Raw genomic sequence first — 12,191 nt, 5'->3', positions numbered from 1 at the left:
TGGCCTGCTCTGGTTTGCAAGCCTGGGAAAGAATCATCTGACAGATAAGTGTGAATGTGGAAAGGGGACTGGGGGCGGGGGGCGGGGAAGTAGTAGGTTGATATGCTGGGGTCTTGGCGGGAATGGGTTAGTACTAGCTTTGTTTTCATCTTAACAAGAAGGACAATAATAAAGCATTTCCACGGAACTACCTGTGTGAGCCTGCATTGTGTCCTATAGCTTCCAAGGACTGATATGTTTTGAATGTGCAGTTTTGGCTTGATCTACTCCAGGGGTCCTCAGACTAAGGCTCACAGACCAGATGTGGTCATCCAAGGTCATTTACCAGGTTCCTGCTCTAAACTTTAGACTTAGAGTCCCCCAAAGTCTGAAATCACTTGAAGGCACACAACAACAACAATCCTAATGAGCATGACTCTCTTATCAACCAAAGCAGGCCCACACTTCCTATTGAAGTACTGGTAAGTTTCTGTTGGTTAAAATTGTTTTCAATTTTAAATACTGTATTGTTCTTTTTTGCATTATAAATTAGATATGTGCAGTGTGCATAGGGATTTGTTCATGTTTTTTTTCAAACTATAATACAACCCCTCAGCAGTCTGAGGGACCATGAACCCTCGGCTTAAAAAGTTTGAGGATCCCTGCTCTACTCTAACATGCTATGGCCCAACACATTATTTTCTCTGTAGGAGTTGTAAAATTGCAAAAACCCTTCAAGACATGTGATCAGTCCAACCCATAGCTCTGTGAAAGTTGACATTTCAGACAGTCCTCAAATCAGGAATAGAGATATGTGGTCAATCCAGATGTTAAGCTGCAGTTCTTCTTGTCATTGGTGTATGCTGTCCAGAGCTGAAGATATCAAAAATAGCTCACATCTAGAGGGTTACACATCGTGCACCCTGTCCTAGATCCAACACACACAAATCCACATTAGATGTTTATCACCTATTTATTTTATTCCAGTTCTAGCTGTGCCCGGCCACGCATTGCTGTGGCATCGTCCTAAGTGGGATTCCTAGGGGAATCCTTTGTTGGGAGGTGTTAGCTGGCCCTGATTGTTTCCTGTCTGGAATTCCCCTGTTTTCAGATTGTTGTTCTTTATTTACTGTCCTGATTTTAGAGATTATATTGTTCTGTATTATTATACCACAGTAATTATTATATATTATATTTATAATCTTATATCATCTGCTTAGAACTGGATTATATGAGGCCCCTTCTACACAGCTGTATAAAATCCAGACCGAAATGGATTATATGGCAGTGTGGGCTCAAGATAATCCAATTAAAAGCAGATACTGTGGATTATCTGCCTTGGCATTCTGGGTTATATAGCTGTGTGGAAGGGCCTTGAGTCTACACTGCCATACAATCAGTTCAAATCTGATAATCTGTATTTTATAGGCAGTGTAGAAGAGGCCTGACAGAACCCTGGCTGTCCCTCAGTGCCATTGTGGCTGAGGGGGTTGCTAGGAGATGAAGTGGGCGGGGCCTAAAGGGGGCAGGGTCTACCCTTCTGACTGGCAGCCAGGGTTGAAAACGGTTCTTCCTCGGCATCTAATTTGGACTTTATTTTTCTAGGGTTTTTTGTTTGAAATATATAGATTGGATGACTATGTCTTTTGTGGCCAAATTTGGTGTGATTTGCTTCAGTGGTTTTGTTGTTTACTCAGTCCTACAAACGTACATTACATGTTTATATATATAGATTGAGTTGTAGACCAAATTCCACTGGAAGTCGGAAAGTGTAATTTGTAATTGCAGGGTCAACAATTAGCTCTGCCACCTTCTGACCCCAACAAATTAGTAGTAAAAAAATCCAGCTTGCTTGACACTTCCCATCCAAGTATATCATAATGAACTAAAGATTTGAGATACCTTGTAAAAGACAGTGTTGTGTAGCGTCGATGAAGCTCGTAGCGTTGTCTTGGTAAAAGCAAAACCTTTGATGAAGCTGAGGATAATCATGCCGATGATGCTCATCCCATAGACTAGTTGATAGAAGTGCAGTTGAGGGTTATCAGTGATGCTTCCCTCGCGGCAGGTGGTGTTTTGCACAGCGCGACAATCCTTTAGAAAAGAGACAGAATGTTTCAACCTAACAACCTATTGGAGGTCTTGCATCTATGGGGATACTCGTATAACTCAAAGTAGACATCATGGCAAATTTCAAAGATTGTCATGTTAGTTTGGATCTGTATGCAAAAGCATCTTGTAGCACTCTTGAGACTACCTGAGAGAAAGAAGATAGTATCATAAGCCTTCCTAGGCTTAAGTCTACTTCATCAGATGCCTTGGAGCAGACTTAAGCCTACCCAAGCTTATACTATCAACTTCTCTTTCACCATAAATCTCAAAGGTGCTACAAAATCCCTTTCTGTATAAATGGCAAATAGCAACAACAACAACAATCCTTTAACTTGAGCCCAGATTATATTGAGTTCCTTCTCCAAATAATAACAATTTGAGACAAAAGAACATTGCTTGCTGCTTTTTTGCTTTCTAATGTGATGGATTTCACTTTGCCCAGTTAGATCATAAATGATTTCACCAAAATAAAAGAAGCCAACAGCTCCAGCTGAATTTGGGGTTGTTGGATTTCGAACAAATGGCTATCAAGATGGATCAGAAGAAGGATTTTTATCCTTTTTCTTAGTGTCAATGATTTGAGCTACTACCCATTGGCTAGGAATAGAAAAGCATGCTGAGATGTTAAGTTTATTTAGAATAATCGAACCAGAAGCAAAATGGGGACCCATCGATCCCCGGTCATAGCATCATATTTAAAATACTTGCAAAGCATTCCCAGCAACAGGGGGCTTCATAACAAATATCGTGATATTTCAAACATCTCAGAGACATGATGTTTCAGAGATAACCCCCAAGGTTTGTTAAAGATGCTGAATACTACACCCAAGAGTCTTAATAACATCAGCTGGTGTTCTATATAGAATCATAGAATCATAGAGTTGAAAGTGACCTCATGGGCCATCCAGTCCAACCCCCTGCCAAGAAGCAGGAAAATCACCTTCAAAGCACCCCCGACAGATGGCCATACAGCCTCTGCTTAAAAGCCTCCAAAGAAGGAACCCCCACCACACTCCAGGGCAGAGAGTTCCACTGCTGAACAGCTCTCACTGTGAGGAAGTTCTTCCTGATGTTCAGGTGGAATCTCCTTTCTTGTAGTTTGAAGCCATTGTTCCATTGCATCCTAGTCTCCAGGGTAGCAGAAAAAAAGCTTGCTCTCTCCTTCCTACTATGATTTCCCTCACATATTTATACATGGCTATCATGCCTTCTCTTCTGCAAGCTAAACTTGCCCAGCTCTTTAAGCGGCTCCTCATAGGGCTTGTTCTCCAGACCTTTGATCGTTTTAGTCGCCCTCCTCTGGACGCTTTCCAGCTTGTCAACATCTCCCTTCAACTGTGGTGCCCAGAATTGGACGCAGTATTCCAGGTGTGGTCTGACCAAGGCAGAATAGAGGGGTCGCATAACTTCCTTAGATCTAGACACTAAACTCCTACTTATGCAGTTATGGATCCAGAACGTAGCATCTCCTTACTATCATTGCCTGTCCGTTATCTTTGGAGGCTTCAAATGAATTTCTAAATACACAACCAAGGTTTTAAATGATTGCAAGGCTATAAATTTGTAAACTGGATGAATATTTCAGAGTGGCAGGGGGAATCTGTGCAGAATTTTATTTGACAGAGTCTAAGCTTAGTTGAACATTGACTCCTTTCTTAGGTCTACCTAAGATGTTTTGCTGCCTGGAAAAAGATCAGCAAACTATGCTCCCACCTCTCTGCTTTAGGCTGGTCCCAATCCTTTCATAACAAAACATTTAAACCTATAGATCAACATTTCTCAACCTGGTGGTCGGGACCTCTGGGGAGGGGTTGTGAGGGGAGTGTCAAAATGGTTGTCAAAGACCATCACAAAACATATATGAAAACATATATTTCTGATGGTGTTATGGACCCTTTTGGTAGAGAAGGCTGAAGTGCTCCCCTAAATCTTTGTCAATTCCCCCCAAATCTCTCTAGTATTTTCTGTTCGTCTTGGGGTTTCTGTGTGGGAAGTTTGGCCCAATTCTGTTCTTGGTGGGGTTCAAGGGGCTCTTTGATTATAGATGAACTATAAATCCCAGCAACTACAACTCCCAAATGTCAAGGTCTATTTTCCCCAAACTCCACCACTGTTCAATTTTGGGCATATTGAGTATTTGTGCCAAGTTTGGTCCAGATCCATCATTGTTTGAGTCCACAGTGCTTTGTGGATGTAGGTGAACTACAACTCCAAAACTGAAGGTCAATGCCCACCCAACCCTTCCAGTCTTTTTTGTTGGTCATGGGAGTTCTGTGTGCCAAGATTGGTTCAATTCCATCATTGGTGGGGTTCAGAATGCTCTTTAATTGTAGGTGGACTATAAATCCCAGAAACTACAACTTCCAAATAATAAAATCAACCCCCCTCCCGCCCCAATCCCACCAGTATTCAAATTTGGGCGTATTGGATATTTGTGCCAAATTTGGTCCAGTGAATGAAAATACATCCTTCATATCAGATATTTACATTGTGATTCAGGGGCAAAATTACAATTATGAAGTAGCAACGAAAATAATTTTTATGGCTGGGAGTCACCACAACACGAGGAACTGTTTTAAGGGGTTGCAGCATTAGGAAGGTTGAAAACCACTGCTATAGAGCATGGCTTTGCAATGTGGTGTGCAGCATTTTAGGCAACATCTGCCCTGCTGCCTCTTTTGTGTTAGCCAAGTGCTTTGGTCCTGTCTGAGGCTTAATCCCAAACTTGTTGGCGATGTTCCCCTTAAACTGAAAAGAAAACCATTTGTATTAGAGCCGCGATGTTTGGAAAGCGCCCTGCATGACAGTGGGGATAATTATCTCGTGTCCGGAGAGATGTACTTGATTTTGAAAACCTGCTTTTTTCTGGGCAATAGAACAGCTCTCTCCTTGCCTTTGGCTCCTTTGTAAAAATAGATAAGGTAATATCGAATCTGGTGGAAAGATAGCCTTCAAATAAAGGAAAGAGGGAAATAAAACCCAGGATGTGCCAGAGGTACAGCTATGAGCGAGGGGAATGAAAACATACTCCTCCATAACAATTCTTGCATTGCGAGACACAGAAAATATTCCACATGTCCAACTCTCATCCTTGGTCACTTTGGCCCGGAGCCTCCAGTGGCGTAGTGGGTTAAAGCCTTGTGACTTGAAGGTTGGGTTGCTGACCTGAAGGCTGCCAGGTTCGAATCCCACCCGGGGAGAGCACAGATGAGCTCCCTCTTTCAGCTCCAGCTCCATGCGGGGACATGAAAGAAGCCTCCCACAAGGATGGTAAAAAAGCATCAAAAAACATCCGGGCGTCCCCTGGGAAATGTCCTCGCAGACGGCCAATTCTCTCACACCAGAAGCAACTTGCAGTTTCTCAAGTCACTTCTGACATGAAAAAAAACCCCTTTGGACCAATCTACACTACCATATAATGAAGTTAAACTGCATTCTGAAACTGTATTATTTGGCAGTGTAGATGGGGCCTTTTCCTGCTTTTTCTCTTAGATGCCTTAATTTTATTTCTAAAAGCCTCTCTGAATTGTTAAGATAGTCCAGGCCTAGAAATGTGGGGGGAAATGTCCTTTTCCTTGCTTCCACAGTCACATCCCTGGATAATGCCTTCCTTCATTTTTGGAAGCACCCGGTCTGCCCCCAGAGAAAGCAAATGGCTAAGTATTACACTATGTAACACGACTTTTGTTCCTGGGTTATAAAAGTCATTTCCTAATTGGTTCTATCTTAAAACATAGCAAAAGTCGGTTAAAATGCAAAATATTTGTTTTTATGCAAATGCAAATACAAAATGCAAAATATAATTCTGGGCACCGCAATTGAAGGGAGATGTTGCCAAGCTGCAAAGTGTCCAGATAAGGGCAACTAAAATTATCAAGGGTCTGGAGAACAAGCCCTGTGAGGAGTGGCTGAAAGAGCTGGGTATGTTTAGCCTGCAGAAGAGAAGGCTGAGAGGAGACATGATAGCCATGTACAAATATGTGAGGGGAAGTCATAGGGAGGAGGGAGCAAGCTTGTTTTCTGCTGCCCTGGAGACTAGGATGTGGAACAATGGCTTCAAACTACAGGAAAGGAGATTCCACCTGAACATCAGGAAGAACTTCCTCACTGTGAGAGCTGTTCAGCAGTGGAACTCTCTGCCCTGGAGTGTGGTGGGGGCTCCTTCTTTGGAGGCTTTTAAGCAGAGGCTGGATGGCCATCTGTCGGGGGTGCTTTGAAGGTGATTTTCCTGCTTCTTGGCAGGGGGTTGGACTGGATGGCCCATGAGATCTCTTCCAATTCTATGATTCTATGATTCTATATCCTGTAGCATATTTTGGTATAGTTTTGCAATGGGTGTCTATTCGAGTCTCAACCAATTCAACATAGTTGTGGCAGTCACAAAAATGAAGTTTCTGGAGTATAATAACTACTTTCAAAGTAAATACTGTTGAGCTGCTCAACTAGTTGACTGAAAGGTCGGCAGTTTGAGTCTGGGGAGCAAAGTGAGCTCCCACTGTTAGCCCTAGATTCTGCCAACCTAGCAGTTTGAAAACATGCAAATGTGAGTAGATCAACAGGTATCGCTCCGGGGGGAAAGTAACGGCGCTCCATGCAGTCATGCCGGCCACATGACCTTGGAGGCGTCTATGGACAACACCAGCTCTTCGGCTTAGAAATTGAGATTAGCACCAACCCCCAGATTTGGACACAACTAGTCTTAATGTAAAGGAGAAACCTTTACTTTTACTGCACAATTACATAGGAATAACATGTTAAAATCAGGAACAGATTTTTTTCAAATTTTGTTACATTGTGTTATCATTCTGAGAGCTGAGAGCTATACTTACTTACCCCAGATCCATGCTCCAGCCAGTAACTCAGCCACCAGTTGCTGAAGGCTGAACAGCCAATCATGAGGGCAAAGAGGAGGATGAGGAAGAACCACAGGATGAAACCTATGAGAAGATTCAGTCAACTTAGTTATTATAAGCGTACGAATATTCAAACTAATTGAAACTCATATCATATTCCCCAGCATGAAATCGTTGGAGATGTAGGACCCTCAGGGGAGAGTTTTCTTTTGGTCTCACCACTATTACAATCCTGTTTGGTGAGGATCTTCTTGTCCTCATCAAATGTGCCTGGGATTGTTGTGGGATCCCTCTAAGATCTGAAAATGCTGCTGGACTCATAGAAGGCTTGGGTCAGGGAGTCTTGATACAAGCTGTATCAGAATCAGGACTTTGAATTTCTTCTTCTGGGGAACAGTTCTGAGAGACTTACTGTCTTTGACAAAATGCAGCCATTAGACCTAATAGAGCTTGATGGTCTTATGAGCCACATAATTGCCTCATCTCCATATTGTCCAATTTGTAGGAATTGGAGGATTGAGCAAGATTCAATGACCAACTTCTGTAGGAAGCTGGCTATGGAATCATATAGGACAGTGATTCCCAAAGTGGGCACTACCGCCCCCTGGTGGGCGCTGCAGTGATCCAGGGGGGCAGTGATGGCACCTATTAGGAAATGGGGCGGGGCTGGGGGCGGGGCAGAGCCTCTTCCCAAGTGCCGGAAACAGGGCTGAGCACCTGAGGCGCCTGTTAGGACACAGGGGGAGGAGCTAGAGGAGTGGGCTTCCCAAGAGCCCGAGACAGGGCTGAGAATCTATACCTCCCCTGAGAGGCCTTTTAGGACTAAAGGGCAGGGCTAGGGGTGGGGCTAGGGGCAGGGCCTCTTCCCAAGAACAAGACAGGGCTGAGAATCTATACCTCTCCTGAGAGGCCTTTTAGGACTACAGGGCGGGGCTAGGGGCGGGGCCTCTTCCCAAGAGCAAGAGACAGGGCTGAGCCTCTGTATACCTCCCCTGAGGCGCTTGTTAGAACACGGGGGCAGGGTATAGAGATTCAGGCCCGTCAGGCTCTTGGGAAGAGGCCCTGCCCCCTCCTTAAGCCATGCCCTCTCCTCTAGCCCCGCCCCCTGTGTCCTGGCAGGCCTGAGGACAGGGATAGAAGCTCAGCCCTACCTCAGAGCTCCTAACTCCGCCCATCCCAGTCCTGGCCGCCCATTTGTGGCCCCTCCCCCTCCCAGCCCTGCATCTTGGACTAGGGGAGAGGCTCTTGAGCAGGGGCCACGCCCACCCCTCTAAGCCACGCCCTCTGTAGTGAACCTTACCTATTAGGCCTGGGATTAAGCCTTGGTAACAGTAAATGAGGCAGCCTCCATTTTGTTGAGGAAGGCCAGGCAACCATCTTGAGTGTGGTTAGAAAGGGGGAGGAGCTTAGAGAGAGACTCCTAGGATTGGCCAACCAGAGCAGATGGGCGGAGCCAAGTATTAGAGTGCAGAAAAAAGAGCTCCAGGCAGTTCTGGTTTGAGGTTTGAAGAGAGCAGTTTGGTTTTGGAGTTGGGAGAGTGTGTGTGTGAAAGCTGTGGAAACTGACAGGCGAAGTCAGGCAGCTTGGATCTCTTGACTCTCACTATTGGGCTGGTTAATAGAAGGACTCTAGGTTAGAGTTAATTAGCAACCCAGGGGAACTTGTGTCTGTTCTCAGCGAATAGAGTTTTTGTGACCAATAGATAGATTGGTTGGTTGGAACTGTTTGAAATTAAGTGAAGTAAATCTGAAACATACAACTAAGTTAAGCTGAAGAACGTCTGTAACCAATTACACTTATGAACCTCTCTGAAGTAATCATTTACCTGTTTTTAAGAAAATAAAATTTTATTTTTTTTTCAACTTTCAAGAGCCTCCACAGTGTATATTTTCCATCAAGAAGACTTAATAAAAGTTCCAGCAATATAACCATAAAATACCACAGAAAAGCCTCATAATGAACATCCGTTTGGGAGCCAGGGGTGGGAAAATAGTGTGGGCAGTGAATGGGAGAAGTTTGCCTCAGACACATTTAACAACAAAAATCCTAAAGACATTTTAGGTTGGTGGCAGCTACCAACCTAAAGGTGGTTGCTTAGGTCAACAATGGGCTTACTATTTTTAATGGTCAGGTGCTCAATCTTATAATTAGTCTCTCAGCCTAGCCTCCCTCCTTGCCATCGTTTTCTTTATATTGGTGGCAGAGGTGGGATAATATAAAAGATATTTTCCCCCCTGCCATCGTTTCCGTTATACCCTCCTATCCATGGGGCGCTGAGTAATATTTTTTCTGGAAAGGGGGTGGTAGGCCAAATAAGTTTGGGAACCACTGATATAGGAGGACCAAGAGCAGTGGTTCTCAACCTGTTGGTCCCCAGATGTTTTTGGCCTTCAACTCCCAGAAATCCTAACAGCTGGTAAACTGGCTGGGATTTCTGGGAGTTGTAGGCAAAAAAACCCCTGGAGACCCATAAGTTGAGAACCACTGACCTAAAGAGGAATTCCCCCTAAAAATCTCTGGGACCTCCAGTGTGAGATCTGAAGGGAGCTGACCATCAAGTTGCCCTGGGGAACCTAGAGATTCGTAAAGAAAACATTTTAATCAAATCTGGGAACATTCAAATCAAAATGAAACCCTCCAAATGTGAAGGATGAACTGTAAAAATGTGTGTGTTGGCTGAAAGCGACAAAGACAGAAAGGCAAATGTGCCTGAGAAGGAAGCTTCCCGCAGGAGGTACCTCCAGAGGCCTTGATATACGTGTGGTAGGTTTTCCACGTTACGGAGCCTTCTTGCCGTCCTTCTTCTTGAACAAGCTGGTTTGCAGGAGCTGCAACAGAAAGCATTGATTATTATTTATTCACCTTGGAATGTTGTCCGGTACTGACAAATCTCATGCATTTTAAATACAGTTGGACGTCACTCATGTCGATCCACTAAAATAAACATATGAGGCTTCATGGGAGCCTCAGCTAAATGTATTCACCCGGCCAGCCTCCCCTGGATGAAGCCATATGGTAAATGCTCTCCTCCTGTTTTCCTAATGGCTGTCGAATGAACTGGAATCCGTGACTGGAATTCAAAAGGCGAAGGGTGTTGATTTACCAAAAAGTGATCAATACCTGTCAGTTTTGAATCCAACTGCCGATTGATGTTGTTTCCCACCCCAAGCAAAACCCCATGAGACAAATGGAGAAACAGCCAAAGAGACCAATTTCTCCTTCCTGCTTGAACTGACCACCTCCCTTCCTATTTTATATCCAGATTCCACCTGAAACTATGGAAAGACTGTTTATTGAGAAAACGCAATTTCCTTCTTTTTTCACATTAGAGTTTTACTGTGTTAAAACCCCATAACTTCTGGTTCCGCTTCATCGTGGACGTGCCCTTTTCTTTAGACCGTTTTAGGAAGATAAATGTGATTGGTATCAAAGATAAGTCATATTTCCAGTCCATTAAAGCGATAAAAAAGAACCGGAGAGAATGGCTCAGCATTAAACACAAGGGCAGAGCAAACCTGGGGGTGGAGACAGAGCTGTGAAAATTTATCTAAACGAAAAAAATTGTATCTTGATCCCACCTATTTAGCATGAAACCGTAATTTAAGCAATTCTGGGTTAAAATTATTAAATTATTTCAATGTGATAGAGCCATTTCTAATTTAAGTCTAAATCCATTTAGGGCATTGACTGTTGCCATCGGCACCAAGAATTCAGTCTAGAAGTAAATTGGCAGCCAGTAATGAAAATGGCCCTAGGACAGTGATTCTCAACCTGGAGTTCCCAGATGTTTTTGGCCTACAATTCCCAGAAATCCCAGCCAGTTTACCAGCTTGTTAGGATTTCTGGGAGTTGAAGGCCAAAAACATCTGGAGACCCCAGGTTGAGAACCACTGGTCTAAGAGGTTGAACATGGTCTGCAAGCATCACTTTGCCAGCTATATGTGGCACAGCTGGTAAGTAGCCAGCTACAATATATCAGTACTGACCAAGAGTCATGAATTTGAAGCCAGCCTGCATCAGATTGAGCACCTGACCATTAAAAATAGTAAGCCCATTGTTGACCTAAGCAACCTGAAAGATAGTTGCATCTATCAAGTAGGAAAATTTAGATACTGCTTATACAGGGAGGCTAATTTGACTAATTTACAACACCATAAAAACCATTCAGCAGCACACAGAAAGGAATGAGGAAGCAATCCATCAAGGACTCAGTGTCACAGTGGATAATGAAGCAGCTCCCCCTGTGGCCGGAATTGAGCCTGGAAGCCTGGAAGCTGGAAAATGTTAAATTGATTATATGTCTTCGTCTCTGTCTCTGTCTATACGTCTAATGGCATTGAATGTTTGCCATGTATATACACATTGTGATCCTCCCTGAGTCCCCTTCGGAGTGAGAAGGGTGAAATATAAATACTGTAAATAAATAAATAAATACTTTAGAGCAGCGGTTCTTAATTTTTAGTCTTCCAGGTGTTTTGGATTTCAGCTCCCATAATTCCTAACAGCTGGTAAACTTGCTGGGAAATCTGGGAGTAAAAGTCCAAAACACCTGGAGGACCAAAGGTTTAGGATATGAGCTTTAGGATATGAGACTATCTTCCAGATCAAGAATAGTCATTTCCACTTTGCATTTGGAATAAAAACCAGGATTATAGCATTTTCCATCTTGACATTGCCATGCCTTTGAATGAGGTGAGATGATGGGCTTAATTTCCCCATAACATACCTGCATCTTTTTTCACTTCAAGTTCTTTCTTTGGTTCCTCGCTGGTCTCATCAGACATATCGAAAGCTGGGGACATGAAAGAGAAGAGTCAAGCAAAGGATCATAGCTATTTAAAATAAAAAGGAAAGCAAAATTTTTCAGTTGTTTTACCAGGGTTTTCCACTCCTTTGTCCTGCACTTCTTCTGCTGTTCCTGACACTGCAGGAATCATACGTGAATCAAGGAAATTGCTTGGACCCTGAAACAAGCAAATACATCCATCGATGGTACAAGAGCCACCTCCAGTTTTCAATCTGGCAACTTTAGGAGTAATAGGGTATGATCTCTGGCTCTTAGCGGTTGCTTATCCTTGCTTTAAAACTTGGATAGTAATTCCATAAAGGTTATTGATATCAATAGTTACTAATCTGGATTGTTACGGTGCTTCTTAAACTGTGGCTCAATGTTCAGGTTAATGAACAATTTGGCAACAGTAAAAGTTTTCTGAATTCCACCTAGTGGCTGTTTTAGACATTTATAT

The 12,191-nt window shown here is 43.4% G+C and overlaps 1 protein-coding gene and 1 long non-coding RNA gene across 9 annotated transcripts in view; one reads left to right on the top strand and one right to left on the bottom strand.

The window, feature by feature from the left end:
- The window catches only part of LOC134293688 (uncharacterized), a 453,696-nt gene that overhangs the window by 186,946 nt on the left and 254,559 nt on the right, over positions 1 to 12,191 (top strand). The gene's annotated exons all lie outside the window — the stretch shown is intronic.
- The window catches only part of LOC100558155 (ATP-binding cassette sub-family C member 12), a 90,346-nt gene that overhangs the window by 36,729 nt on the left and 41,426 nt on the right, over positions 1 to 12,191 (bottom strand). For all 8 annotated transcript variants that reach the window (XR_010000641.1, XR_506710.3, XM_062962006.1 and 5 more), the window contains 5 exons: positions 11,822 to 11,909; positions 11,672 to 11,737; positions 9,684 to 9,773; positions 6,925 to 7,028; positions 1,882 to 2,073 (listed from right to left, as the gene is read on the bottom strand). Coding sequence is in view for 6 of the 8 variants with exons in the window: in XM_062962006.1 (XP_062818076.1) it covers positions 1,882 to 2,073; positions 6,925 to 7,028; positions 9,684 to 9,773; positions 11,672 to 11,737; positions 11,822 to 11,909 (540 nt within the window). In the remaining 2 variants the exon portion in view is untranslated. The remainder of the gene's footprint in view (positions 1 to 1,881; positions 2,074 to 6,924; positions 7,029 to 9,683; positions 9,774 to 11,671; positions 11,738 to 11,821; positions 11,910 to 12,191) is intronic.

The sequence above is a fragment of the Anolis carolinensis genome, unplaced genomic scaffold (assembly GCF_035594765.1).
Source record: "Anolis carolinensis isolate JA03-04 unplaced genomic scaffold, rAnoCar3.1.pri scaffold_9, whole genome shotgun sequence".
Classification (NCBI taxonomy): Eukaryota; Metazoa; Chordata; class Lepidosauria; order Squamata; family Dactyloidae; genus Anolis; species Anolis carolinensis.
This window is presented reverse-complemented; position numbering and strand designations above follow the sequence as displayed.